Source organism: Pipistrellus kuhlii, unplaced genomic scaffold (genome assembly GCF_014108245.1).
Source record: "Pipistrellus kuhlii isolate mPipKuh1 unplaced genomic scaffold, mPipKuh1.p scaffold_m20_p_14, whole genome shotgun sequence".
NCBI lineage: Eukaryota > Metazoa > Chordata > Mammalia > Chiroptera > Vespertilionidae > Pipistrellus > Pipistrellus kuhlii.
Genome location: NW_023425449.1, coordinates 24,442,592 through 24,470,054, shown reverse-complemented (window position 1 = coordinate 24,470,054; position 27,463 = coordinate 24,442,592). Strand labels below are relative to the sequence as shown.

The 27,463-nt window shown below is 39.2% G+C and overlaps 1 protein-coding gene across 2 annotated transcripts in view; it reads right to left on the bottom strand.

The window, feature by feature from the left end:
- XKR4 (XK related 4) overlaps positions 1-27,463 on the bottom strand; it is a 271,987-nt gene that overhangs the window by 77,953 nt on the left and 166,571 nt on the right. For both annotated transcript variants that reach the window (XR_006741572.1, XM_045581415.1), the window contains exon 2: positions 20,070-20,269. Coding sequence is in view for 1 of the 2 variants with exons in the window: in XM_045581415.1 (XP_045437371.1) it covers positions 20,070-20,269 (200 nt within the window). In the remaining variant the exon portion in view is untranslated. The remainder of the gene's footprint in view (positions 1-20,069; positions 20,270-27,463) is intronic.

Here is a 27,463-nt window from a genome sequence, read left to right as displayed (position 1 = left end):
TGCTGGTTGCTTCTCATTTTGGCCTTTTATTTTTAGGTGAATAGGGGATAGGTAGGATTTAAAAACAGAATGAGTACTCCAGTGTATTTGCCTAAAAGGGATCAATTTTATTTGAAATGGAGTATGCAGAAGTTCATGCTTAAGGGCATTGCCAAAAACAATGGAGAGCTAAATGGTGAGCAATTAAGGTGATCTATGACACTTTATAGAAAGAGTGAAATGATAGATCATCTAGAAGTTTAACTGAGAGAAGGAAGAAAAGAGACATCCGGAAAAGAGCCCTCTTGGGGTCAGAGCAGCCTCAGGATTGACAACCTCCTGTCCCTTCAAAGGAGTACAATTTTTTTTTAAATTATATATTTTATTGTTTTTTTTACAGCGAGTAAGAGAGGGATAGAGAGTTAGAAACATCCATCAGCTGCCTCCTGCACCACCCCTTACTGGGAATGTGCCGGCAACCAAGGTACATGCCCTTTACCGGAATCGAACCTGGGACCTTTCAGTCCGCAGGCCTACGCTCTATCCACTGAGCCAAACCGGTTTCGGCAAAGGGGTACAATTTTAATTAGATCAGACCATGGACAATTTATGCCACAGAGTATTATCAGAAATTAGTAGCCCTGAGCACAAATCCATGCGCCAGTAGCTCGCTATAGTCCTCCAATAGTTCTCTGCCCGCTGCCCCGCCCTCCTGTAGCTCCCCCCAACTTCCTCCTTCCCTTCATAGCTTGCTGCCCTATCCTCTCCTGTAGCTCTCCACCATCCATTTGTAGCTCACTGCCCCACCCGCCTGCTGATCCGTGATAGTACAGTCTTTACGCTTCACAGCGTAACAACCATTTCTATATTACATCTTTATTATAAAGGATGATAGAGTAATCAGTGAGTAATTAGTGGAGGCTAATGGCCAGGTGTGATACTAACAGAGACAGACCAGGTAGAAGCCTAAGTGAAGATGAGGGAAAGAGACAGAATCCAGCAAAAGCACTGGCAAATTAAGACCAAGATTTTAAGTTGCTGTAACTTCATACGATATTTCATATGATGTATTATGTTGTTAATAGGTATTTACTAAATGGTATGTATTAAATCTGGATTGTTTATTTTTTTTAGGAAGGAGGGACTAGAAAATATAATACATGTTATAATAAAGTTTTTTTTTTTCTTAGAAAGGAATTGAAAAATTGTTTAAAAACAAAATAAAGTAAATGTGTTAAAAGGACAAACCCCATTGGTTTAAATAAGGTATATTGATTCCACTGGTTTGTACTTGCACTTCTCATTGTGAAATATACGGTTACAGAAGTTATTTTTTATTTATTTACTTTTTCAGAAGTTATTTAAAAAAAAATTATTAGTTCCATATTTTTCTCATCTTTGCTTCTACATCCCATGATATATTAAAGCCAAATTGCCAGAGGGGCAGCATAATTGGAATCGCCTTCATTTCCATTTTGGCACTAATGGGTGGGACTTCATCAGTACAGAAAACTTTTTATTGACCACAATTTAAAAAGTGGGCACACATATTGCAAAGATGTCAATCTGCCTGGCCATTATTTAAATGAATGCCTTTTTGTTCAGCTGTATACAGGCCATTAGATGGGATTTTTACAAAAACGCTTTAATCAGTTCTTTTGTGAGGTGTGCTAATTGGCTACTGGAGACAATCAGCTACGAGAAAAATCAGGGCCATGACTCCCTTCGGAGGTACTGTCAGGCGTCCCGCCTCATGTGTGAAGGTCATGCATAAGGTGGGCTCTCTGGGGCCAGCTCAGAGGAAGCTCAGTGACCTTGAAACACAGTGATGCACTACATACCCTAATGCCAGAAAGTGGTCTTTATGGATTTGAACGTTACTAAATTTAGCATCCTCAGTGCTTAAGTTGTAGATTATTTGTTTTTCTGTAGTTCTGTATAATGGATAAGCATTTTGATGTCTTGACATTTCATTAAGCATAGGTGTAGACAGTAGTTGCTCTGATTTCAGAATCTCTTTAAATATACGTTGGATAGCCCTGGCCAGTGCGGCTAAGTTGGTTGGACATCTGTACGCCACAAAAGGTTTTCGATTCTATTCCTAATGAGGGCACGTGCCCCAGTTGTGGGCTTGATCCACGTTAGGGGACATGCAGGAGGCAGCTGATCAATGTTCCACTCTCACATCGATGTTTTCCTTTCTCTCTCCATCTCCCTTCCTCTCTCTGTAAAATCAATAAAAATATTTTTTTAAATAGTCTTTAGATAAAGTGGTTTAAAAATTTTTTTAAAATACTGTACATATGCAATATCTAAGCAACTGATTGAGGAAAACAAAGGCAGCACACAAAATGTTAAGGCATAATTTGTTTCTATCACATTCCTAGTTCTTTTTGGATTCCTTTTGTTGGTACAATGTAATGCCTCTCCTATTGTTTTTTTCTAATGAGATAGGCACACTATGTACAGCAGTAAGGCTGTGTACTTTCTAAATAGTCAAACTAAAAATGGACCATTTCCTTTAAAGAAATATACTAATATACATCAAAGATAGACATTGATTTTTCAAACATGTTTCTAAAGAGGTTTTCTATCTCCTCTCTTCTGTGATGCAACTTTGCTTAACATTTTCTGGAGTTGGCTTATTTCATTCACTTACTCAGTAAATATTTATTGTGTGCTTATTATGTGCTCTCTGGAAACACCAGGTACAAAGACAAATGAAACATGATACTTGACATCAGGAAGCATACAGCTTATAGAGGAAGGGAAAAAGAAAGGTACATGCCAGTGGATGTGTTTCATGTTCTGCCGAGGGTAAGAGAAAGATTTGCAGTGAGGAGGTAATATCTGAACAAACTCTTAATGGATTTTGGCAGATTGAAATGGAAAGGGGTCAGGGATCAGGCCTAGTAAACAGTAAATGAAAATCACATGGGCCTAGAGTATCTAAGCTTAGAGTATTAAAGTATTTTCTATCATTCAAGTAGAATATTATGGGAAATGCAGAAAGAATTGGCCAGACAGTTGGCAGAACTTCTAATAGCTTCAGTCAATAACACCCATGTCTTTCTTTATAATCACAATTTCTGATTGACCCCACATTGTATTGTAAATTTAGAGCATTCTTATTTTCCAGGCATAATTCTGTACTATTTTACATTTTCAAAAATCATACTTACTGTTCAATTTTTTAAAAATTGCTGTATTGAGGACATTCAAATTGTTGTATTGAGGTCACTAGTCATGATGGTAATTCTCAAAGAGAAGTCCCTGGTGTATTTTAAGCATGACTAAGCCGTGAAATCTGTTTTGGAGGTAATGTAAATTATTTGAAATTTGTACATTAGGTGTAATTTCTACAGACTCAGAGTTATTACCTTATAAACATACTCCATGAAGGCTGATAGATGGTTTCACAGGCATTGCCCAGCCACTCTCTGTTACTGGCTTCCATTTGTTTTCTCAAAAGCCTATATTTACTGTCATTATGCCTAATTCTCTGTTTACTACTTTGTAGGTAAATGTTTCCACAGTAGTTTGCTGCCTCAGTAGCTGCAGGGATTTTTTCCCTCTGGTTAGAATAACCCTAACTAATTCTTTTAGTCATTCTACCGGATGGTTCCATTAAAAGCAAACAAAGCAAAAAGCGCAGAGCCTCATCTGCAATTGCCATTTCTGATCCTATAATATTTTTTGGCATTTATCTGCTCCCTTGATAAAAGTATTTCAGCAGTCAAATGGTAGTTGAAAAGCTACTATTTCTTTTAAATATATATATATATATTATTGATTTTTTACAGAGAGGAAGAGAGAGGGATAGAGAGCCAGAAACATTGATGAAAGAGAAACATCAATCAGCTGCCTCCTGTACACCCCCTACTGGGAATGTGCCCACAACCCAGGTACATGCCCTCCATCAGAATTGAACCTGGGACCTCTCAGTCCACAGGCTGAAGCTCTATCCACTGAGCCAAACCAGTCAGGGCAAGACTACTATTTCTACAACTTTTGTGTTCTGACCTTGTAACCATTCTTTCTCACTAACCGTGATCTGACGTTAGACACAGTCAATAAGTTAATGTAAAACAAATAACAAACTTGAGATCTTGCTGTTTTCCCAATGCACACTCACTGATCCTCCAGAAAAGTATTTTCCTTAAACTTTTGTGCACATCCCTTTTCTGCCTGAGGGAAGATCTGACTCCTACTTGCTTTTCCAAACGTAGCCCAAGACTTCCTATCTTCAACTCCACTCGACATCTTCAGGCAGGGAGCACAATGTGTTATTCCTGAAACACACCTCATGCCTTGTGCTTTGAGGTGGGCTGTTTCCTCCTCTTGAAAAGTCCTCCCTCCCAATAGTACACGTTCGAGTCACATTCTGCATGTCCAACATAACACAAAGATGATTTGCAGCAGAAACTTGTGGGTTAGGACTCAGAAGTCTCACTTGACTCCTTCCATCAGTGATAATATGTGATAATGTAAGACAGAATGTGACACGTTACATGGGAAAATATAGTGCGAAGTATAGTGGAGAAGGCATATGTGCTGTCTCTGCAACCAGATCAACTAAATTTGAATCCTGGTCCTATCCTTCTTTCTTCCTAGTACCTTAGACATTATTTTCTGGCACCTCTATTTCCTTTTAAATTGGCATTGGGATAATAAAGTGCCTACCCAATCTTCTCAGATAAAATTGGGATAACACTAGAACTTTAAAGGCCCACTGGGAGGGTTAAATGAAATTAAAAGGGCAACAATTAGACCATTGTTCTAATTATTAGGATAATGGAAATCATTCCAAAAATGTTAATTATTTAATACATATTATCTTGGCAAATTCCAAATCATAGCACCAGTTGCCTAAAAATTAAAAAAATAAAACTCAAACCAAAATTTTCTGTTCTTTCCAATGCTTAAAATGCCTAACCTGAGTAACTGATTTACTCTCCTTCGTGTTTTCTTCAGGCCTGTAAGGAGGCCCTGTAGCTCTCTGCTGTGTGTACTGAGGATCAGAAAATGTGCCAGAGACTGGAGATATGTAAAAAAATTCTCTTCTGGTCAAATTAGGTAAATCAAAGGCTGGGTGAATGCAATTGCTTGCTGTCTGTTTAGGCTTCAGCATTTGCCCTGTGGTGTATACATGTACTTATCTGACTCCCACCACCATTCAGCCTATCTTTGGACTATTTGGGGAATCAGTGAGGTCATGTACTTAAAATAATGAGTAAGCTTTGAGGAACCAGAAAAGAATCCGCTATTGTACCTGGGGGGGAAAAAATAAAAATAAAAATAAAATACTGAGAAATAAAAAAGATGCTAAAAAGTATAGTGTTTATAAGTGGAACTTCCCTCTAGCTAGCAGTTGGTATTAGTTGGGCAACCTTCTATAACAAAACAATTTTTTATAGACTAACTAGGGGCCCAGTGCACTCAGGGGGTGTCCCTCAGCCCGGCCTGTCTCCTCTTGCAGTCCAGGACCCCTCAGGGGATGTTCATCTGCCAGCTTAGGCAATTAGACATCCCTCTGGCAGTCCGGGAGCCCTCGGGAGTTGTGTGATTAATGGTGAGGAGCTGGCCTAAGCTGGCTTCTGGCTGAGTGGTGCTCTCCCTGTGGAAGTGCACTGATCACCAGGGGTAAGCTCCTACGTTGAGCATCTGCCCCCCTGGTGGTCAGTGCACATCATAGCAGCCAGTCGTTCCTGGTCTTTCCACTGTTAGGATCAATTTTACCCTTTTATTATAGAGGATTCTCTACGGTTGGGATGCTATAAGTGTCAATGGAGTCAACCTAACTGAAACTTTCAGAAGTGAAGTTCTGACCTTCCAAAGCCCTCTCTTTCTTCTTCCAAAGGCTTCGCTGTCGTGCTCTTGGCAACATTAAGCATCACCTGATTGCCTTTATTGCTATAAACTCTAAAGCAAACCCCCTCAGCTAGATCAGCCAAAATAGATCACCCCTCAGTAACTCAGCATCATATTTTATTGTGCTTTTTCAAAATCTAGAAGCTAGCATTTTATTCTTTAAGTTTTATTCACAACTGCTTTTAAAAAGTGGTGATCTGAAAATGAATGCTGCCAATTTATGTAAGTGTCATGTTCAAGCTATCTTGTTCCAGGTCAATGACTACTTCCATTCATTACTGCATGTTCCTATTGGAATAGAGTTAAGTACAGTCATTCTTTGAGTTCTACTAAAATATCAAACCTCAGCATTATGCACATAATAATTCCCTTTCTTTGTCATTTAGGATAAGGAAGTTGGCAAAGGCATCTCTAATTTTAATGTTATCAAGAGTTAAAGAATAACTCTTTCCTTTACTAGTGGTATTTATAATTTTTATAGTATCTAATTTTTTTAAAGAGCTTTACAATAGAATCACAGTTTAACTGGAAGACAAGACACAGGTCTCTTTCAGAACTTGATACAACTCTCCCCTTAGTATTATTAGTATTAGCTAGGATTAGCCTTCTAGGTTATAACTCAGCTCCTTATTTGGAAAATGGGAACAACAATACAGATCCCATGTGTAGAGAGAGAAAGAGGCATGACAGAGGTGGAAATGCTTTGATATCTTTAGAGTACTCTCTTGATGGTAGCAGTCTTTTAACTTTGCTTCTCAAGATGCCATAACACATTTTGGTGCCCAGCATTTAAATTTAAATTTGGTTATTCCTTAAGGATGCTTGGACATGTGTTTGAGAGAATTGGATGATGCCAGATCTCCTCAGCTGGGCTCTCATCAGAATCAAAGGAGCCAAAAGGCAGCAGGCAGTGCTTCCTAGGACTGAAGCTTTTTCTTCAAAACATGACTGTAGTCTCGCCTGAGTGACTCAGTGGTTGAACGTTGACCTATGAACTAGGAGGTTACAGTTTGATTCCAGGTGAGGGCACATACCCAGATTGTGGGCTTGATCCCTAATAGGGGGCATGCAGGAGGCAGCTGATCAATGATTCTCTCTCATCATTGATGTTTCTCTCTCCCTCTTCTTTCCTCCCTAAAACCATTTAATTATGCTAGTTAATATTAAGTACTAGGCCTTGAGCTCAGTGCCTTACACGCACTATGCCATAATAAAGTGTTCAAGTGCTCATTATAATATTTGAGGTAGTTCCCAATTTCAGAGGGAATAAATTGAGCCTTTTGGAGTTTAAGACATTTGCCCCAATTTTCAGAGCTTGGTGCTCAACTTCAGAGACAAGGTGGTGGATTTTCCCCACAGTCCCGCCCCCCCCCCCTCCCCCACTAAAGTGTTTCTGGCCAGGGAATCACCCAGGCATTTGCAGGCAGCTCTGTTCTCAAGATGGAGACTAAGGAGCTGGCAGCGCCAACAAAAGTGTGTCTTGATTCAGATGACATTGGAGCCTGAAAGGAAGTCAGAAGAGAGCAGCCCAAATCTGTTCTCATTTGACTAACAAATCCAAGTGAGTACCAGTGAACACCAGAGTCTGGGAAGTTTACACAATGCCTTGAGCACATTTGTAACAAACACAGCTCTTATCTGTGCTCTGAGGAATTCAGTGGGAATCAGCAGCCAGGATGGGACTTGACCCACAGTAGGCACTCTACAACCACATGTGGAAAACTGAGGACAGTGGATGTTCCTGTCTCTGGATTCTGCAAACCAAAAGGGAGCATTTCCTGGAAATTCTATTGGTATGGTGCTAGCTTAGTCCTGAAAAGCATAGTTACCTTTTTTTTTTTTTTTTTTTTTTTTTTTTTTTGTAATTCTGGAGAAATTATAAATCGCCTGACAGCATTAAGTAAACTGAAATAATTGCATGCCTCTTGAGTTCATTATATTGGTATTTTGCATTCAGAGAAGCTCTAGATGACAAGGTGACAGACAGAGAGAAGTGTGCAGTGTCGTGCCAGACAGGACCACTCACTCCCTCATTGTAAGCCCCATTGCCAACTTACCGTACTATCATTCCTTATAAAGGCCCTCTAAAATTCTGCTCAACTAATAGCAAGGTTACTTATAGGGTTCACCTGGGCTAAGAAAATAAGCTACTCTACTAATCAAATTGGAGTGGATGATTGAATGGTGACTTTAAGATGTTTTGGTTGTTTGGCTAGGTGGCTCAGTTGGTTGGAGGTTATGCTGTATGCCAAAAAGTTGCAGGTTTGATTCCAGGTCAGGGGGTATATATATGTAGGTTTCAGATTCAGTCCCCAATGGGAAACCAATAGATGTTTCTCTCTCACATTGATGTGTTGTTTTTTTCTCTTCTTCTCTCTCTAAATCAATAATAATAACAAACAACAACAACAACAACAATAATAAACATAACCCCAGGTGAGGATTAAAAAAAGATTGTTTTGGTTTTGCATGATTAAAAGATAGTATTTCCCCAACATGACTTATTCAGCAATATTGTATTTCATATGATAAACATAGAATTGGATAGTTTCAAACTGGAAGGAAATATAGTGACCATTTAGCACACTAAGGTGACATGTTAGTTACTTAGCTAGTTAGTAGGAGACTCAAGACTTGAATCCACTGCCCCCAGTCCATTTACTTGCCATATTCTACTCTCTCCATATATCTCTTTAAGTACATTTTATTATGAGTATCCATAGTGTCTGTGTGGAGGTCCAAGAAGAATAAAATACTCTTCAAAAATTAAAATTGGACATTACCAGTGTTTATGAAGTGCCTCCCTCCCTCCACCTCATCCCCATGGGCAACCACTTTCCAGAATTTCAAGTTAAGCCTTCTCTTGTTTTTCTCCATAGCAGGTTACCTCTCTTGATTTGCAATATTTCTTTTATTATGAGAGCCAAATGCCCAAGTGTCCCCAGAAGCACAATGGATATTTTATAGCTCTAATATAAGGTCAGAATTTTAAAGCCATAAAAACAGCCAATTAGGCTTCCAGATCAATCTTGTACTTGTACCCATTAGTCCCTTTGACTTGAAATGACACTATTGTTTCTGACCATTAAGAACTCATGCATTTCCACATCTTTTGATAATGTGAATTCGTAAGAATAATGAGCTTCTTTTGGAGATTCTGTTTCTCTAACCTCATTGTATTTACTTATTTTATTGTTCTACTAGAGGCCTGATGCATGAAAATTTGTGCAAGAGTAGGCCTTCCTTCCCGTGGCTGCTGGCACTGGCTTCCCTTTGTCCCCAGCTTCATTAGGAATGACGTCTAATTAGCATATTACCTTTTATTATTATAGATTGTCTCAAAACCAGATAACAACAACAAAATCTGACTTTTCCTCTTTCCAAGCATTAAAACTGTTTACTGGGGACAAACAAGACAGTTGTAACTTCTATTCCCTGATGAAGACAATATCTGATTGGTACCATGGCAACATGTTGCTTTGAGCATCAAATAGGTATTACTCACACACAATCTCATAAATTTTCTTTATAAGTGTTAGAAGAGGTGTGATCTTCTCTTAGAACTCACTAAATTAAAAAAGGCCGAAGAAAATCTAATTAGGATTTCCACAAATGCCTTTCTGGAGTCTGATAATATCAGATTATTGTTTCATATTTTTTCCTGAAGCACTTGGTGCAGGTGCAGCACATATATGTCCCAGCAATCACCAAGGAAGTAGAAAACTATGGCAACACCAGGGCATGCAAGCACAATAAACTCATTGGTTCTGGTGTTTATCTTTGACTTGTGATATTTCAGGCTGCTGCATTTTCCTCATTCCTTCCTTTTCACCTTCTAATGGCCCTGCAGATCTGGCTCCCGAGCATTTCCACATTCAAACTCATTTCCCTCATTCTTTCAGGTCCAATACTTCTTCCACAAAATTTCCTAGCATAGTTGAATTGAAAGAAATATCGTCTTCTGTGTCCAAAAAACATTTCAAAATGAAATTTACTTTAAATAATTTTGGTAGCTGCTTCACTTTTTGATTTTGGTTTTGAAAATCTGTGTGTTTATTTACTATCATTTAGTTCAAAAGCCAATGTTAAAATATTTGTTTCCTTTTTACATAATTGGGAATGTGTTTTAGAAATTTTAAATTTGAATTTTAACTTAGTGTTTCAGCTAACAAAAAATCTGGAAGTACCTGCCTTCATGGAAGACTACACATGGCAAACTCCGACATTTCAATCCTACCTTGAGAACTTCATGCCCTATGAAATTGTCCAAGTGTTTGAATGGATAATACTGGGGATGTTTAGAAAGTTTTGGAGTTCTAAAGTCTTCTTAGTCTCACAGACTTTTTCTACAGCTGTTGGAAAGCTGTGGCAATTTAGGTTCACAATGAAAATGCTGACAAAACCTTAGGCAGGCAGTGTGCTCAGCAGGCTCTGTCCTTCAGCAATCAGCGGCTCATTGTGAGCTTTGAGGAATGAATCTCCATGTGGTTTTATTCCAAGGACCGTTTACATACCAATCGAATCAGTCTCTTATCCCCCTTCCTGCTGACATCTGGCTCCCTCAGGGCTCTAGATCTGTTGCATGCATACACACTCCATGCATGAGCAATACATTAGGAAAAAAGGCTTTCTTGAATCACTCAACAGGAAATGATCCCAGTTCTTTATTCCTGCTGAGTCATCAAGAAAACATTAGCTTATGTGTCTAAGGAATGCTTTAAAACTCAGTCTAACTCCAATCTGCCTAATAAATGCAAAATATACACTGAGTGGCCAGATTATTATGACCACCTGACGTTTGTAGGCAAATTAGCCGTACATTGCATCGTATGGGATATGGAAGCCGAAGGTCTGTTCGAACACCTTTGCTGTCTGCAGTTCACACAGGAACACAAGGATTGGACAGTCGAGCACTGGAAAAAAGTCATGTGGTCCAATGAATCACATTTCCAGTTGCATCATGCAGATGGCAGAGTGAGAATTTCACAGAAACAACATGAAAGCATGCACCCCACATGCATGAGTACAACCCTTCAAGCTGGTGGGGGCAGTGTTCTGACTTGGGATGCGTTTTCCTGCATGATTTGGGCCCATTAATTCATGTGGAACAACATCTGAATAACAACATACCTAAGTATCATTGCTGATCAAGTTCATCCTATCATGTTGATGACGTATCCCAATGGAGATGGCTTCTTCCAACAAGACAATGAGCCATGCCACAGTGATTGTATTATGCAGGAGTGGTTTCAAAAACATGAGGGAGATTTTACCTTGCTTAGGGGGCCCCCACAATCACCAGATCACAATGCAATTGAGCATTTGTGAGACGAAGTTAAAAGGGCCATCAGGCAGCTGGTTCCACAACCATCAAATCTCACAGAACCGGCTACTCATCAGGCATGTGGCAGATTCCTGGCATCACCTTTCAACATCTCTTGGAGTCAATGCCAAGAAGAATCGCTCCTGTATTAACGGCAAAGGATTGCCCAGCAAAGTACTGATGGAGTGATCATAATAATCTGGCCACTCATTGTATTTGTAAAACAAATGGTACCTTTTAGAATGGTAATGTATGTCTATAAAGAACAGGTTTTGTAATTTCATAGTGAAAACTATTTAAGTGGTTGTGGGAGTTTTGCTCATCCACTCACCCAACCAGAATTGGTCAGAAAATCCTGATCATGTGACTGTCTGTGGCTTCCTTAGGAAAAAAAGCTGGTTGGAGAACTAGCACAATTAGCCATTTTTAAATTTTTTATTAAGTTGACTTCACCTTGTCCCTGCTCAGCGAGCATTTTGATTACTATTCACACTAATTATTCTTAGTGTTTAGAAATAATAGTCAAAGTATATTGATATTCAGTCTAAGTAACCTGCTCTGAGTTTGGGATAAAGGTCAGGTGAATGGAAAATAAACATAGCTTGTTTCCTTGAAGGTGTGAAAGTGCTGAAAAACTAGCTTGGAGGTTGGCAAAGAAAGAAGCCATGAGAAAGACAAAGGAACAGTGAGTGTCTGGGGACACTCTTCACTGCAGAGGGTCCGTTATGTGTGCTTTGTCCCGAACAGGTTGTACCAAAGTGTCTGTTTCCTGTTTATAATACATCATTGGAAACGTGTTTTAGATTTTTAAAATGTGAATTTTAACTTAGTGTTTTAGCTAACAAAAACCTTTCACCAGGTCTCTCCCCTTCATAGCCATGCATGTGCAATTAATCACACTGTCTGTTCACTCACACACATGTTCCTATCTCTGAATATGCCTTTGAGCTCATTCTCATCTCACAGGAAAGAAGAGCAAAGGAGAGAGAAGGAATAGTGAGTGGAAAAATACCAAGATGTATACTTGATTATTGGAGATAATTAAGTGGAACCTAAAAATAGGCCCTTATTTCATATTATGTTCAAAATGATTCAAATTCAAAGCTATTCACAGCTGTGCTGAGGACTGATCTACCATATAGAGTTGATTTCAAGCACTCTAATCAATCATAAGCAAATGAAGCTTCTCTCTATTCTTCTACTTTTTTTTTTATGATCCTAACTGCAATATTTATGTATGACCTAATATTCATTATGTATGAAAATTTCCCTAGTTTTCTTCTCACATATATTTTTTTTCTAAGTATAACTTGAGGTAGTATTATAACTCAGAGGCTATCAAATGTGCAATGAAGAGATCAATATTATCATTACCTCATTATACTTCATTGCTTATTTTGCCAATAGTTTTCAATAGGGTAGAGCAGTGGTTCTCAACCTTTCTATTGCTGCAACCCTTTAATTCAGTTCCTCATGTTGTGGTGACCCCCAACCGTAAAATTATTTTCATTGCCACTTCATAACTGTAACTTTGCTACTGTTAATGAATCATAATGTAAATATCTGTGTTTTCCAATGGTCTTAGGTGACCCTGCTAGCAGTTCTCAACACAACATGAGGAACTGTATTAAAGGATCACGACATTAGAAAGGTTGAGAACCACTGGGATAGAGCAATATGGCCAATACACCATGTCAGTTTTGTAAATCACTCCTTACAAAGTTGTTGATGGTGATGAGTTTTTAAAACTCAACTACATTAACGTACTGATCAAGCACACTGGTAGTTTACTATTTTGCTGATTTATTAATTGATAATCCCTTTATATTGAACAATGCAAAACACAGGCTGAAAAGTAAGAAATACAGGAAAATGGATTGTGCTTTTTTAAAAAAGCAAATGTGCAAGGATTTACCCTACTAGAGGGATCTTTCAAGTCTGAGGAATAAATCTTTATTTTGTGTTATAACTAACACACATTATCCCATTGTTTTGAGGACACTATTATCACCAGGACTACTGAACAGACTTAAATGTGGACCAAACTTTTTGCTGGTTTTATATTACGTTTAATCTCCTTTTCCTTACAGTACATGACAAAATGTTAGGCTTCATTGATGACACAGCCCTAAGGCTACCTTTTTCATGAAAACTTTCCTGATTTTCCAACATTCCCAGATAACCATCTCTTTCAAAAAGCATGGCTTTTCTACTTTATATCATTTTCCATAAAAGCTCATTCTGTGTCACCAGAGGGCCTTAACATGGCCAACGATAGAACATAGCACAGTGAGTTATAATAAATATTTTTGGTCTTTCTTTTCCATGAGATTGAATTATTTAAGAGCAAAAGCTATGTCCTCCACCCCCTCCCCCATTTTTTTAATGAATCACAACTAGCATAGGGATTTGTCACATAGCAGGCATCCATTCTTCTTTCATTTAACAACTATCCATTGATCGCCCACTATGTGCCAAGTATGGTGGTTCCATGCTATCCGGAAGGCATGGGTAATAGCCTTTGAGTGCTATCGTCATCACTAGCATCACCCGTGTTTGTGTGCCCTTCCTACATTTATCAGGACTTGGGAGGGAGGACAGGCTGTCTTTCTTGCATCCCCACAGGGCTTTGCAGTGAATGCTATGGGAGGAATTTAACCTATTTACAAAGCCAAAAAGAAATCACAACTGTCCACTGGAGAGGCTGCTGTTTCACATTTATGTGTGTGTGTGATTTAGCTCTTTACATATTTTCTTTAGTCAGAATTTTGTCCTGTTTTGATAAATTTATTTCTGCTTTCCTTTTATTTTGACTCAAATCACAAGTCTCTGTTGAAGCTGTTCTTAACATTTTGTTTTATCACGAATGATATACTGCAGCTTACGAGTAATAGACTAGATTTAATCAAGTTTGTAAAGCCAGATACAATGAGGTTACAAGGGAAGGAATTAAGACAATTCTTGGAATTAAGCCCTTCATATTCAAATAGGTACCATTAAGAGTTCCTTCCCAAATCTCAAGAGATTTGCCCCAACCTCGGTCCTTGTCACATATATTGCCCTCACTGACCTCCTGTGCATTTAGACCAGAAATGTGAGACACTGTAGGATGTTTCCTAAGAAATGTACTTTAAAATGGGCAGTTCGACATTATGGATCAAAAGCCTTCAAACCTGACATGTCCCTGAATCTAGTAATTACACTTGTAGGTACTTATTGTTGAAAAGATACTTAAGGATATTTGCAAAGACTTAGTTCTTAATGTGTTTATCATAATATTATTTATTATGGAAAATAGAGATGTTAACTTATGATTTCAAAACCAGAGACTTAGTTGAAAGGAAAAGGATAATTCATACGTTGGTATATTATGGAGTGGTTAGAAATGATGTAGAATTATATATGTTATGGCATATGCTCATGATGTGCTGTCAAAAATTTTTAATTCTACTTTAACATAATATATTAAAACACAAAATAAGTTTTATAACTGTAAGCAATAAAATACCTGTCATCCTTAATTACTCTTCAGTGGCAAGATTTTTATTATTCCTGAGTGGCAGGAAGATGATTTTTATTTTCTCTTTTTGTATACATGTGTTTTCTATTTTATCTTCAAAAGCAGGTGTCATCGAGAATAAAAAGTTAATATTTAAATTATCCCAAATATGTAGAAGTGTTAAAAATACAATATTTTGGGGAGAACTTTTACCATCTTTGTTATCATGAGCTGCCTTCCTGGTGAGATGGTGGACCTGCGGTCGTATGTGGGTAGTGAAGGTGGAATGATCAGAGTCATGTTGCCCTTTACCATCCCTTCCAACATGGAGTCTGTGATTGTCAGAATTGCCCCATAATGAGCTGTAAGGCAAAGGCTGTGTGGCCTCTTCATGGCGCTGGGGAGCTACATATGCTCTCAGGGTTCCTTTCGTGTTAGACTATTCCATGTAGAAAATGGAACAGCTCATTTTGGAAGACACCCGAATAAATTAAGTGTTTCTAAATATGTTTTGTCACATTGTTTAGAATATCAAATAAGTTTTAAAAAGAAGTGAGCTTTTCTAGGTCAAATGTTGCAGAGCTTCACACACCATCATGCACACAACAGACCGTCAATAAATGTGCTAATTGACTAATAAAAATAGCAACTGCATAGAAGGCAGATCTAAAGGGACACTGTCCCACTCACAGACTGGCACTTGGGCCTACCCTCTTCCTCCCCAGCAGAAATCCAGAGGTGGACTCAGGCACAGGCAGAAAGGCAGAGATGGAAGGACTTGGGCCTGAAAGTAGCTTCTAACCTGAGACAAGTAAAGGTAGCTGGGTGTGGCTCTACCTGCTTTACTAGAAAGCTGAGTAACTCTAAGTCCAAGGATTGTCTTGAAAGTTCTCACCAGGATATGACAAATAAGATGGTTTTCTCACTTCAGGGGTGTCTTAGTTACCCCAGTTAGCTGGGTCAGTGTCTGCCACATGATGTGGACAGCCCCTTTAACTCTGACTTCCTCAGCAGTCTCACAGAATGCAAGGCAAGAATAATTAGAAACTTCTTTCAGCCTTCTCTTCTCTCTCTTACACATTTGTCACAATAAACTGTTGGCAAGAGGGGCAACTCTTGAGTTTTTAGAATATGAAGAAATCAGAATGGAAGTAGGTGTAAGTATGCTTTCCTGCTTAGCAAAGTCTTCCTGTGGGAAGGCATTTGTTCATAACTCACTCTACACATGACAGCTAAATACACTTAGAGTGCAGAATGAGATTTTCCAAGGAGAGTAAGAAAGGTGGAGACTGGAAATGAACTAGAGCTATCAAGGAAAAGTGGAAACATTTGGGCTGGTAGATTGACAACCACTCGCGTCTGGTAAGGGCCTGGTTTCTTTTGTGTCATCTATCTAATAGATGGCTCCTCTACAAGGAAGGATTGTTTCTACATGATGGGCATGCACACCTGTCTGTCAGAACCAGGTGACTGTTAAATGCAGCCTGGACTGTGGTTTACACACATGCTTTGTGAAGGTTACATGGTATGCCCTGGTCCTGCACAGCATTCCCTAGGCTGCTCCATGGAGAACACTCATGGACTGCATGGAGCATGGCACTGCTAGGTTGCTAGGGAAAGCCTCCAAGCATGTCAAACTCGTGGCCGGCGGGCCGCATGCTTTGTTTAAATAACAAAGCATGCGGCCCGCCGGCCACGAGTTTGACATGCTTGAGTGGACCCTTGTTTGTGAATGAGTAGTATCTTTTCTGTCAACTATAGGAAGTTGGGTCTACAAAATCAAAACTGAATGTTCAGAGAACACACTCACAAAACTAACAGTGACTTTAGAAACCCTTTAGTCCAGCTTGCTCATTTTACAGATTCTCAGGACTATGCAAAGGTCAGTCTATAGAAGGTGGACACATATCTTCCTATCTTTGCTTTCACCATTTAGATAAAATCAAAGGTGTTAGATGGGTCTGAGATGTTGTTTGAAAACGGGACTGACAGGTCTTGGACCATATCTTCCTGTTCATGTGTCCTCTACATGGAGACTAACGGGAGTTCCATTGCCCATCTCTGTTTACCAGGCAGTCTAATCCCCCCTTCCCCCCAACCTCTCTTCTCTCTCTCATTCTCTTTCTTTCTCCCTCTCTCCATTGCTTCCACACTACCCCTCCCGCCTCTTCTGGTGGGAATATTGGATTGGATTGGAAAACCATAACAAAGTATAAATTGGAAACTCTCTGATCACAGGATGCTATACCAGATGCTGAATCATCTACTGTGCCATCTTAGCTGTGCATGGACTATTGGAACTCCTTGAGTGTTCTTTATACTCGGAGTTGGATGTTCCTAGGGGAAATGCAACAGCTCTGTCTAAGGGACAAGTGTGGCATGAAAAAAAAAATTGCATTCACATTCAAGGTTCCGCTCTTCCCTGATTGCTGGTCTCAGAACAGGAACCAATCTGTCCTTCCTGGAACAGTACAAACTGAGAGACAATTACACTTGAACAGTTCTCCACGGAACCTGTCAGCCCGCAGTACAAGGAGCTGCCTCTGATCTAATTATTCAATAAGTAAGGAGAGCAGAGAAAAGGTCTCCACAGCTAACGGCATTGCAGGGCTACATCACCTTCCTTAAGAAGAATATAATTTTTAAAGAAAAGTTTTTAAATGTCATATCTCTTGTTTGATTTTCTTATTGGTTTTCAAAGAGTATCCTTCAGCGAGAGATGGCTAACAATCGGGTTAAAAAAGCAATTTTCTTTTTATCCTAAAAAAATAATTTTAGGCATAGTCACACACGAAAATGACTTGCAGACCTAGGACCACTCTCTATTTGCTAAATAAGAATATTTTGGAGATTTTAATTCAGAGCCATTTGCAAATTCTCCACAGTGGTCATGCCACTGATTATTGGTATTCACTACGCAAGCTGTGTTTTTACATATAAATCTCAGGCATCTTTGACCATAAAGATGTATAAAAATATAAGTCAGACTAGGTTCCATCACATTAGTTTTTCTTTTCCTAGAGGGGAAAAGCTCTGTTCTTATCATTCATATCAATTTAATTTATAAAGCTGGTTCCTCTGTCATCTATCAGAAGAGGATAATTGAATTTAGAAGCTTTTTCTGAAGACAGGTTTCTTTTCGCAGTGGAAAAGGTTTTCTATAGCATTGCCTGAGGTTATTTTCAGGGGGTGTGTAGATGTTATTGTTCACTGTCAGGTATTTCTACTCTTTGGGTTTTCTTTTAATACAGCTTTCTGCCCACCTTCCTTGTTAAAAAGTGGCAGCCGTAAGATTCACCTAGCGAGCTTATTCTTCATCGTGTGCTCCATTACTTGCATCGATCTTAGTGATCTTTGTAGCAACCTGTCTGACCACCACGGGAATGATATGAAACATAATTTCCCTAGGACTTCCTGGTGTTGACATCAAGGCTTGCCTTGGCCAGGGATGAGGTCTGGTTCCCAAAGTCTGTAGCAAACCTAATGCAAATTTGAGCTTAGTAGGTAAGTTGGGAATATGTGGTTGTCAGGAAAGAGCTGCAACTCTAAGCAACATACATTTTGATCCCTATGTTTTGGGTTAATAGTCTGATAAAAACTAAAGATGACCTTTTTTCTATTTATTTTTTGGTATAAAATTTTATATAAAACTCTCAAAATGAAAGATGATCTCAGTTTCTTAGACACACACACACACACACCCCCCCCCCCCACCTTTCCTCCTCTATCTCCATCCTCTTTAGGCTAGAAATTTCTTCGTGATTTTCTAAATAATTGAGACAATTAGTAGAGACACTTAGTAATCTTGGGCCACAGGAAGGTGGTAAGCAGCCCTCCACATTTGTCCTTGGGTTTTCCTTTTCCAGAGAGTTTTCACTGTGTAACTATGAGGGGCCAAGTTGTTCTAGAGATGAGTATTGGACTCTTTGACAGAGATTTTGCTCCATGTTGCTTTTCAAGTTGTATGCTCATTTTCTAATGCATGCTGGCCCTATGGGTTTCTTAGGCATGTATTGATGCAAACATGAAAGAACGGTCATGTAGTTTAGCTTGTGACCTTTACATGTGAGAAACTGATGCCCAGAGAGGTTAAGTGACTTGCACAAGATCTCACAGCAAGAAACGAGAAAACCAAAGCCAGAACCAACTTGTGCAGCTTTCACTGCGAAACATAGTCACTCACAACTAGTTGATAATAAGCCTTGCCTTCTCCCACATTTTCTCTCCTATTTCTATTCAAACACTCCACTTTCTCTTTCTTCCAGTTTGCTTTCTGACACTTGAGAATCACACCCCATCGATCTTTTTGGAGTTTTCTTCAAACATCTTAGACCAAAGCTACTTCAGCGTGGAGCCAGGCTTGAATCAGGAATTCATAAATAAATGGGTAACTGGCTACAAGACACCCTCCATCTTCCTTTACCTATAATATGCCTCCCCACTCCCCACTTAAAGCATCAGTCTAAGCTAATGTGCTTCTTATTATGAAAATTTATAAATGTATTCTAGAGATTCTCCAGGCCAACCCGATCAAGTCTCAAGTTAGAGCATGGCCCAGACATGCTGAAATGGAAACAAAATGAGCATAGTGTGTGACTGTTTAATAACATCTATTCAATTACGGGTTTTCATATTGCAAGGAAACTCTTTCTATACAAAATGGCTACCTATCCATCACCCATCTACTTCTTTTTTTCTCCTGTCTACCACAGGTCTGTCTAATCTTTCTGCTTCTAGAGAAGATTTGAGCAGCAGGCCTTCAGAAACATCAGAGCAAATCTTTCACAAATGGGAGATTACTACTGATGAGATTATCAAAGAACACAGCAAAACATGAAAATATTAATCTGACAATGATATTCACTTTATAAAACTTAGTAGTATAAAAACAACATATCGTTAAATATTGACTTTTTTTTCCAGGTGTCCTTTTTAAAATACTAAGTTAATCCCTACCATTTTATTTTAATCTCTGGTTCTTAAAGTAAAAAAAAAAAAAATGGTAGAGAGTACTTTAATATTCATATGTATATGTAGATATGAGAGAGACAGAAAGAGCTATGACTCTTATTCAGCTTATAAAAAAATATTACTCTAGCAATACAAACCAGAAAGCCTTAGTTGACTGTATTTTCATAGTGGCTAAGTGCAAAATCATAAAATTCATTTTTCCTACACAGAAGGCCAAAACAAATGTCTTTCTGTAAATTAGAGCTGACAAGAGATGGCCAAGAACAAAATACGCATCATTCACAAATTCAGTGCCATACCAGCAGGCATATAGCGGGAAGCACCATGGCCTGTATCAACAAAGAGTATTAGAACAGTTCCTTGGATGTGACAAAAGTAGCCAGTCAGTCTTTCCCCAAATTTAGAAACCAAATCGCAAGCCCTTACCTTGGAGGGCCTGTAAGCTATGAGTCTGTACGATAATGCAGAGCTGCAGGACCAGCTGTGGAGCACTTTCCAGAAAGGTGGCTAGCAAATGCAGCATACTCACATCTGCATACTCATACACCATTTTCCAGTAAAACCTCCATCTGTCATTCTCCCCACTCTGTCGGCTTCGAATACCTAAGTATATTGTGTGGAAATATCTAGAAAGAAAACATGGAGAATAAGAAAGAGATGAGTGATAATTTATCATTCAAACACCAAGGCTATTTTTTTTTAAAATGCAAGCCACCATATGCCAGCACACACAAGAAACAATGACTCTAGTGGCTTTTTTTCAGGCCCAACGTTAACTGTTTGAGTTCCCTTATTCTTAAATGTTCACTCAGAGAAGGCACTGCAATTGTAGTCTTCACTAAAAGCATTCCATTGAATTGCAATAGGAAGAGTGAGGTGAAATGTGTTAGAAACTTGGGTGTAGAAGAGATTAACCCATAAAGAAAATAAAAATAAATTGAAAAAAAAGAGATTTGCTATTTTGAAAATCTATACACACATACGCGCGCGCGCGCACACACACACACACACACACACACACACACACACACACACACACTGGGGTCAGTTTCTCTATGTGCTCAGCAGTGTTCAGAAGATGGATTTCTCCTGGGGCACAACGCAAGTCTAAGGACTATACTGTATGGGTTTGTAAATACTCCTCATGCCTTTTAAAAACTTATCATTAAAAATTTCAAGCATATGCCAAAGGAGAAAGAGCAATAGTGTATTGAATCCACTATACCCTTCATCTAGATTAAGTAATTACCAATACATTCCCAATCTTTTTTTCCTTTGTATTTTTACTCCCTGCCACCAGATTATTTTGGAGCAACTCCCAGACATCATGTTATTTCATCTGGATGTATTTTATTAAGATGATTTACAAACAAAAATTCAATACCATTATTATACTTACAATATAAGGACAGTGTTGATATTATTAAATACTCAGTGTTCATTTTCCCCCCGATTATATATTATTTTACAGTTTGTTTGAAATACAATCCAAACAAAGCCCACACATGATGAGTATTTGATATGTCTCTTAAGTCTTTTTTACACCATAAATTCCCCTTCTGTTTTCTTTTCATTTCTTGCATATTTTTTATTGTCTTGATTTTGATGATTGTATTTGTGTGGAGTGGTTAACGTTTCTGTTCTATGTATTTTCTTCATGGGGGTAGTATTAGAGTTTTGATCAGATTCAAGCTTGGTCATTTTTAGCAGGTGATGTTGAGGACTTCCTTGAGGGATACTTTCTTGAGGAGGCACTAATGTTCTCTTTTATTGTGTCATTATCCACAAATGATCATATCCTCAGCCCACTCACTCTTTAGAGATTGAAAATACTGATATTCTGAATCTGTCATCCTTCTTTCTTATTGGCTAGACTACTTCTCAGCCCTGATGTCAATATCTTCACAGTATGTTTGGTTGTCTGAAGCTAGTAGATCTCTTAAAAAGGTGCTCAGGGACACTGTTCTCTGACTTCTGGCACGTTTATAACAGCACATGGTCATCAATCTTGCCTTGGGTGAAGATAAGGTTTCTTTTGCTGTGTAGACCCTAAAGTCTCACAACTTCACTTGGACATTGGTGCCCATTTCTAGGATATGGGAAAGAACTGAACCTATTCAATACAAAGGCTCTTGGATGCCAAGAGAGAAGGATAATAGTGAGGATACAGCAAGGAAGTGAGAGAGCAGAAAAACCTGGGCAACTTTTTCACTGGAGGGTTCGGTTGGATAGTTATAAAATCCATGCATATGCTGTGTAAGATCCAAGATCTGCAATTTATTTATTTGAGCATGTTAAATCTGTTACTTTATTGCATAAAGTGTTGTTGTAGGAAAGTCTGATAACAATCTTATATTCCTCTTATAAGCTACTTATTCTTTTTGCTTGGATATCTAAAAAAATATTTTGTTTCTTTTTAAGAACTATGATTTTATTAGAATATATATTGATATTGGTTGTTCTACATCCAGTTTCCCAAAATGTGGTATGCCTCTTCGTTTTATAGATTCAAGTTCCAATATGCAGTTTCAAGTGGTTTTGAACTACAGTGTTTAGTATTTCTTCTCAGATCCACTGCTTTGTTTCTTCTTTGGGGTCTCTTATTTATTTATGTTCTATCTTCTGTATGTCCTATATCTATTAGCTTCTCTGAATATTTTTAATCTCAAATTGATTTTCATATAAAGAGTTTTCCCCCTTTCATCTTTTATGAATCTTCAAATTATGGTGTTTGAATAGTGTCAAAATTCAAGTTGAATTTTCATTTCTGACCTGTTTTTAAAAATGAGAATTCTATATTGAGTTATATCATTTTCTTAAATGTTAGCTTTTCTCCTCATTTCTTAAAAAAAAAATCCTCAACAGAAGATATGTTTATTATTGATAAAGAGAGAGAGAGAGAGAGAGAGAGCGAGAAAGAGAACCATATGCACCTCCACTGGAGATCAAAGCTGGCCAGGCTATTTTCTCACTTTTTCTAATCATGATTTATATTGTTCTTTCATGGCTTTTATAATTTTCTTAAATTCTTCCAGGTCATTTTGAAATATTTGTTTTTAATCTGTTTTCTACATGTGTTTTTCTGATATACTTTCATTATCTGTAGAAAAATCACTATTTTTCTTATTCCTTTTATCTCATAATAATTTTGAAAATTTTCTCATTGACAGGTTTAAAAGTTGGTTAATTTAATCTTCATATACTTTCAGGAGGGGTTAAGTGGGCTAAGAGCTTTATTGGTGTCAAAACTTCAGAGGCCTTCCTCCCTTGTTCTCAGGAAGTGATAAAAGCAACATCCCTTGTTAACTTTCCGAGATTAGCTGCCTCTGTTCCCCTGCCCCTTCCTTCTTTCATTGCTCGTGGTTGTCCCTGTTTTGCTCAATTTGAAATCTATTCTTGCAGATTCTCCTTAGTATGGAGGCTTGTGGAAGGCTCTTCAGTTTGTTAGGGATGACTCAGCTTTAACAGCATAAACCCTTATGGCCTTACAGTCCCCTTTGGCTCACTCTTGCATTGAATCATTGAGAACACACTTCTAGTCTCTATTGCTCCTCTAATTTGGCCCAATGCACTTTGCAGTGAGTGCCTGTTGGGGATTTGGAGGTTCTCCTCACCTCAAGGCCGTCCCTTTGCCTCTGCCTCTGCCTTGCCTGTGTAGTTGCTGATATCATGAGGCTCTTATAAGCTGTAACTAATTTGTTCCTGGGTAATTATGGGAGACTCTCAGCACTGAATTTTATTATATACACTAGAGGCCCAGTGCATGAAAACTTGTGCACTGTGTGTTGGGGGAGTCCCTCAGCCAGGCCTGTGCCCTCTCACAGTCTGGAAGTCCTCAGGGGATGTCCTACTGACAGCTTAGGGGAAGACACTGTCCCTATCACCCCACTGCTGCTGTCACCCAGCCTCCTTCTACAGGAACTGATCAAATAGGTGATCAGGGATGGAGCCACTCCCATAACCCTGCCATTGCCACCACCTGCCTCCCTCTGTAGGAGGAACCAGACAGGGGATCAGGGGACAGTGCCAGCCCCACCCCTCCAATGCCCCTCTACCGCCACTGGTTGCCACCTGCTCCCCATCAGCATCCCTGTCTCTGCCCACTGGCACATCCCTTGGCTGGCCTGTAGCCACCTGCTCGTCGGCCCCGCCCCCCACCAACTGGTCGTTCCACCATTTGGTCTATTTGCATATTATACTTTTATTATATAGGATTGCCCATGATTCTTCAATTTTGCTCTGATTATTTTAATGGGATACTTTTGGTACATTCAAAAACTGCTGCCATTGCCACTATATTTACAGAACAGTAGCATTTTAAAACACAAAACTGATTTAATCATCCTTCTGAGTCTTTGATTTCTCTCTATTAGTAGGTATAAGATGAAGTGCGCTAAAGTGCGATTTACAGAAACTTCCATGAAAAAAAAACCATGTTCCTGTACCACGCCACAGCTATAGCTTGTTGACCAGCCCGGAGCAAGCTGCTGGTGTTACCTTTCTTATAATTGTGCCTTTTCACAAGCTCGTTCTTTTCTTAGAATAGCTTCTCTGCTGCTCTGACTGGCAAACTTGTTTTTGAACTGATAGTATTTGTTCAATCATTACCAATAATCATTCGCTCTTCCATGCATTTATCTATCTACGTACCTGTGTCTATTAGTTTCTCAGGGCTGCTTTAACAAAGTACACAAACTGGTAGCTTAAACAACAGCAATTTACTGTCCACCAATTCTGGAGGCTAGATGTCTGAGCTCAAGGGCTGGCAGGGTTGCTTTCTCCTGAAAGCTGTGAAGGAGACTCTATTAGTGCCTCTCTCCTGGCTTCTGGTTTGCTGGCAAACTTGCTATTTCTTAGATTGTAGATTCATCACCTTAATCTCAGCTTTTATCCTCATCTGGTATATTCTCTCTCTTTCTCTCTCTCTGTGTCAGTTTGTGTCCAAATTTCTCCTTTCAATAAACACAGTAATATTGGATTAAGACCCATCCTACCATCTCATTTTAACTTGATCATCGTCAAAGATGTTAATTCTGTTTCCAAGTAAGATCCCATTCACAGGCACAGAGCATTAAGACTCCAACATCTTTTAGGGGAACACAATTCAATTGATAATACTCTTCTATCAATGTTCGATCTGGTTAACCCTATGACTTCTCCTGTTTGGTGACTTCCAAATTTGTACCTCCCACTCCAACCCTCACCAGATCTGAAACTGTATGTCCATCTGCTTACACATATGTCCATCTGCTTTCCAGATTTCCCACGGGTATATGAAAACAAACATATTCAAAACACCTTATTGCCTCTAAATTTGTCCCATCTCCAACACCAATGGTCAGCAAACTGCGGCTTGAGAGCCATATGCAGCTCTTTGGCCCCTTGAGTGTGGCTCTTCCACAAAATGCTATGTGCATGCACGCACGTACAGTGTGATTGAAACTTTGTGGCCCATGCACAGAAGTCAGTCTTCGGCTCTCAAAAGAAATTTCATTTATTGTACTGTTGATATTTGGCTCTGTTGACTAATGAGTTTGGCAATCACTGTCCTATACTGATAATCCATACCACCATTCATTCAGTCATTTAAGCTAGAAGCTTAGGGGCCATGCTAGGATCTTATCCTTTTCTTATTCCTTACATTTGATAAAGGACTATGTTCTGAAATTTTCATCTCCTTAATATGTTTTCTTCTCTTTCTAAAGTCTCAGGATGATTCGGGAGGCATTACACTATTTAAAGCCACAAGCCAAGATGAGATCACCTTTCAGTGAAATTGTGCCAACTTAATAGGCTTGGCATATCATCTCACTGGGCATGGGTGTGATGCCCATAAAGAGAGGGGTTTTCCTTTAAAAGGCACCATCTCTAAGTATATGAGGTAACTCTGGGGACAAGGAATCCAACTTCTTTTGGGGAAGTGTGAATTCTTAGGAAGTCTGTCCCTCCCCAAGGAATGGAGTGGGGAAAAAAGACTACCTAAGGGGACCCAGGGTTGGCTGCCTAATGTGCCAGGGTTATTTCAAACTCCTAAGAAAAAAATTGAATCATTTTTTTCTCAGTGGCTATGCTAGCAAAAGCCAGTTACATTCAGAAACTTCTTACTTGTAAAGTAGTCAGAAATGGTTGGGCTGCCCTTAACTTGAAAGGAAGGAGAGTAAACACAGAGAATCTAAAGCACCTTCAGGGCGAGTGTGAGCCCGTGGCCCCTTGTCATACATGCTCTGGTACAAGCTAAGGGTTTTCTCTCATGTACAGGGCAGCAAGGCTGAGGACTAATGTCCTGGTTCTGTCCTCTGCCAGTAACAAGGGGGAGGATAAATATCCTAGCTGCCTCACATTAAATAATTCTGAAATGTGCTCTCTACTCCTTGGCAGGCTGGAGTCCCAGTTGCCCACAGTGGTAACCTACTCATTAACATATGCTTTTTGACTGCCTTATTTGCCCTGTCCCATTTCCCTGTCGCTACCAGTGCTTCCCAGAATTGTCTTCAAGTAAACCACTTGCACTCAAACCCTGCCCCTAGTTACATCACAGGTTCATAGCAGCACCCCAATAATGCACTTTGTTCCTCTGGTCATAAAGCCTCCAAAAATATCACTGGCATCATCTCAGTTTCATGCTCAATAACCCCAAAATGGCTCCCAATTTTTCTATTGTATTTTGATTGCTCTGCTCAGTTCAGGAGAGCAACTGCCAAAGCAACTTCAAATTGCTTCATGTGCTTTTTAATCTTGACTCTCATCTATGTATACATTGATAAAAGCCTAAGTGACTGTTCAACTGGTAGCAATGATGTGCATTGACCAGCAGGGGGTAGACACTCAGTGCGCAGGCATAGAAACATGGAACAGACTGATGAATCTCAGAGGGAAGCGGGGAGGGGTAAGGGAATGGGAAGAAGAAATTAGCCAAAGATTTTACATGCATACTAGAGGCCTGATGCATGGATCCATGCACCAGTGGGGTCCCTCATCCTGGCCTGTGGAGACTGGGCCAAAACTGGCAGTCTGACATCCCCCAAAGGGTCCTGGACTGCGAGAGGGTGCAGGCCAGGCTGAGGGACCCCACCGGTGCACAAATCTGTGCACCAGGCCTCTAGTTAGTTTATAATAATCTCGTCAAGGTGGTTATTCTGTGGTACATATTTTCTTCCCTGCTTTGTGCCAATCTAACTCATCAGTCTAAATTTTGATTCATTAATCTATACTTAGAGTTGTCCATATCACATATAAGAGTTTGAACCTCATCATTCATATATATATATATTCAAGAACAAACGTTCTTACCATGAACACACCATATGCCACACAGGCTCAGCTGAAAAAGCATCTTTGTTGGCTGACAACTGATAATTATGAATGTAATTAAATATTAAAAATTCTAATATTTTGCTTGTTTTCAGTTGATCATTCTGCTGCACAGATCTCTCTCTGGTGCCATAACACATTTATTATCAATGAGTGCCTCTGAGCCAATTTTCTTTAAAATCACAAAATAAATCAAGAGATAATCAGGCATGTACATTCTTTTTTTTTTTTTTAATATATTTTATTGATTTTTTACAGAGAGGAGGAGAGAGGGATAGAGAGTTAGAAACATCGATGAGAAAGAATCATCGATTAGCTGCCTCTTGCACACCCCCTACTGGGGATGTGCCCGCAACCACAGTACATGCCCTTGACTAGAATTGAACCCGGGACCTTTCAGTCCGCAGGCCGACGCTCTACCACTGAGCCAAACCGGTCCCGGCAGGCATGTACATTCTTTCAGGATATAATTTGAGCTATACTGGTAATTTATGAACTAAAATTATATA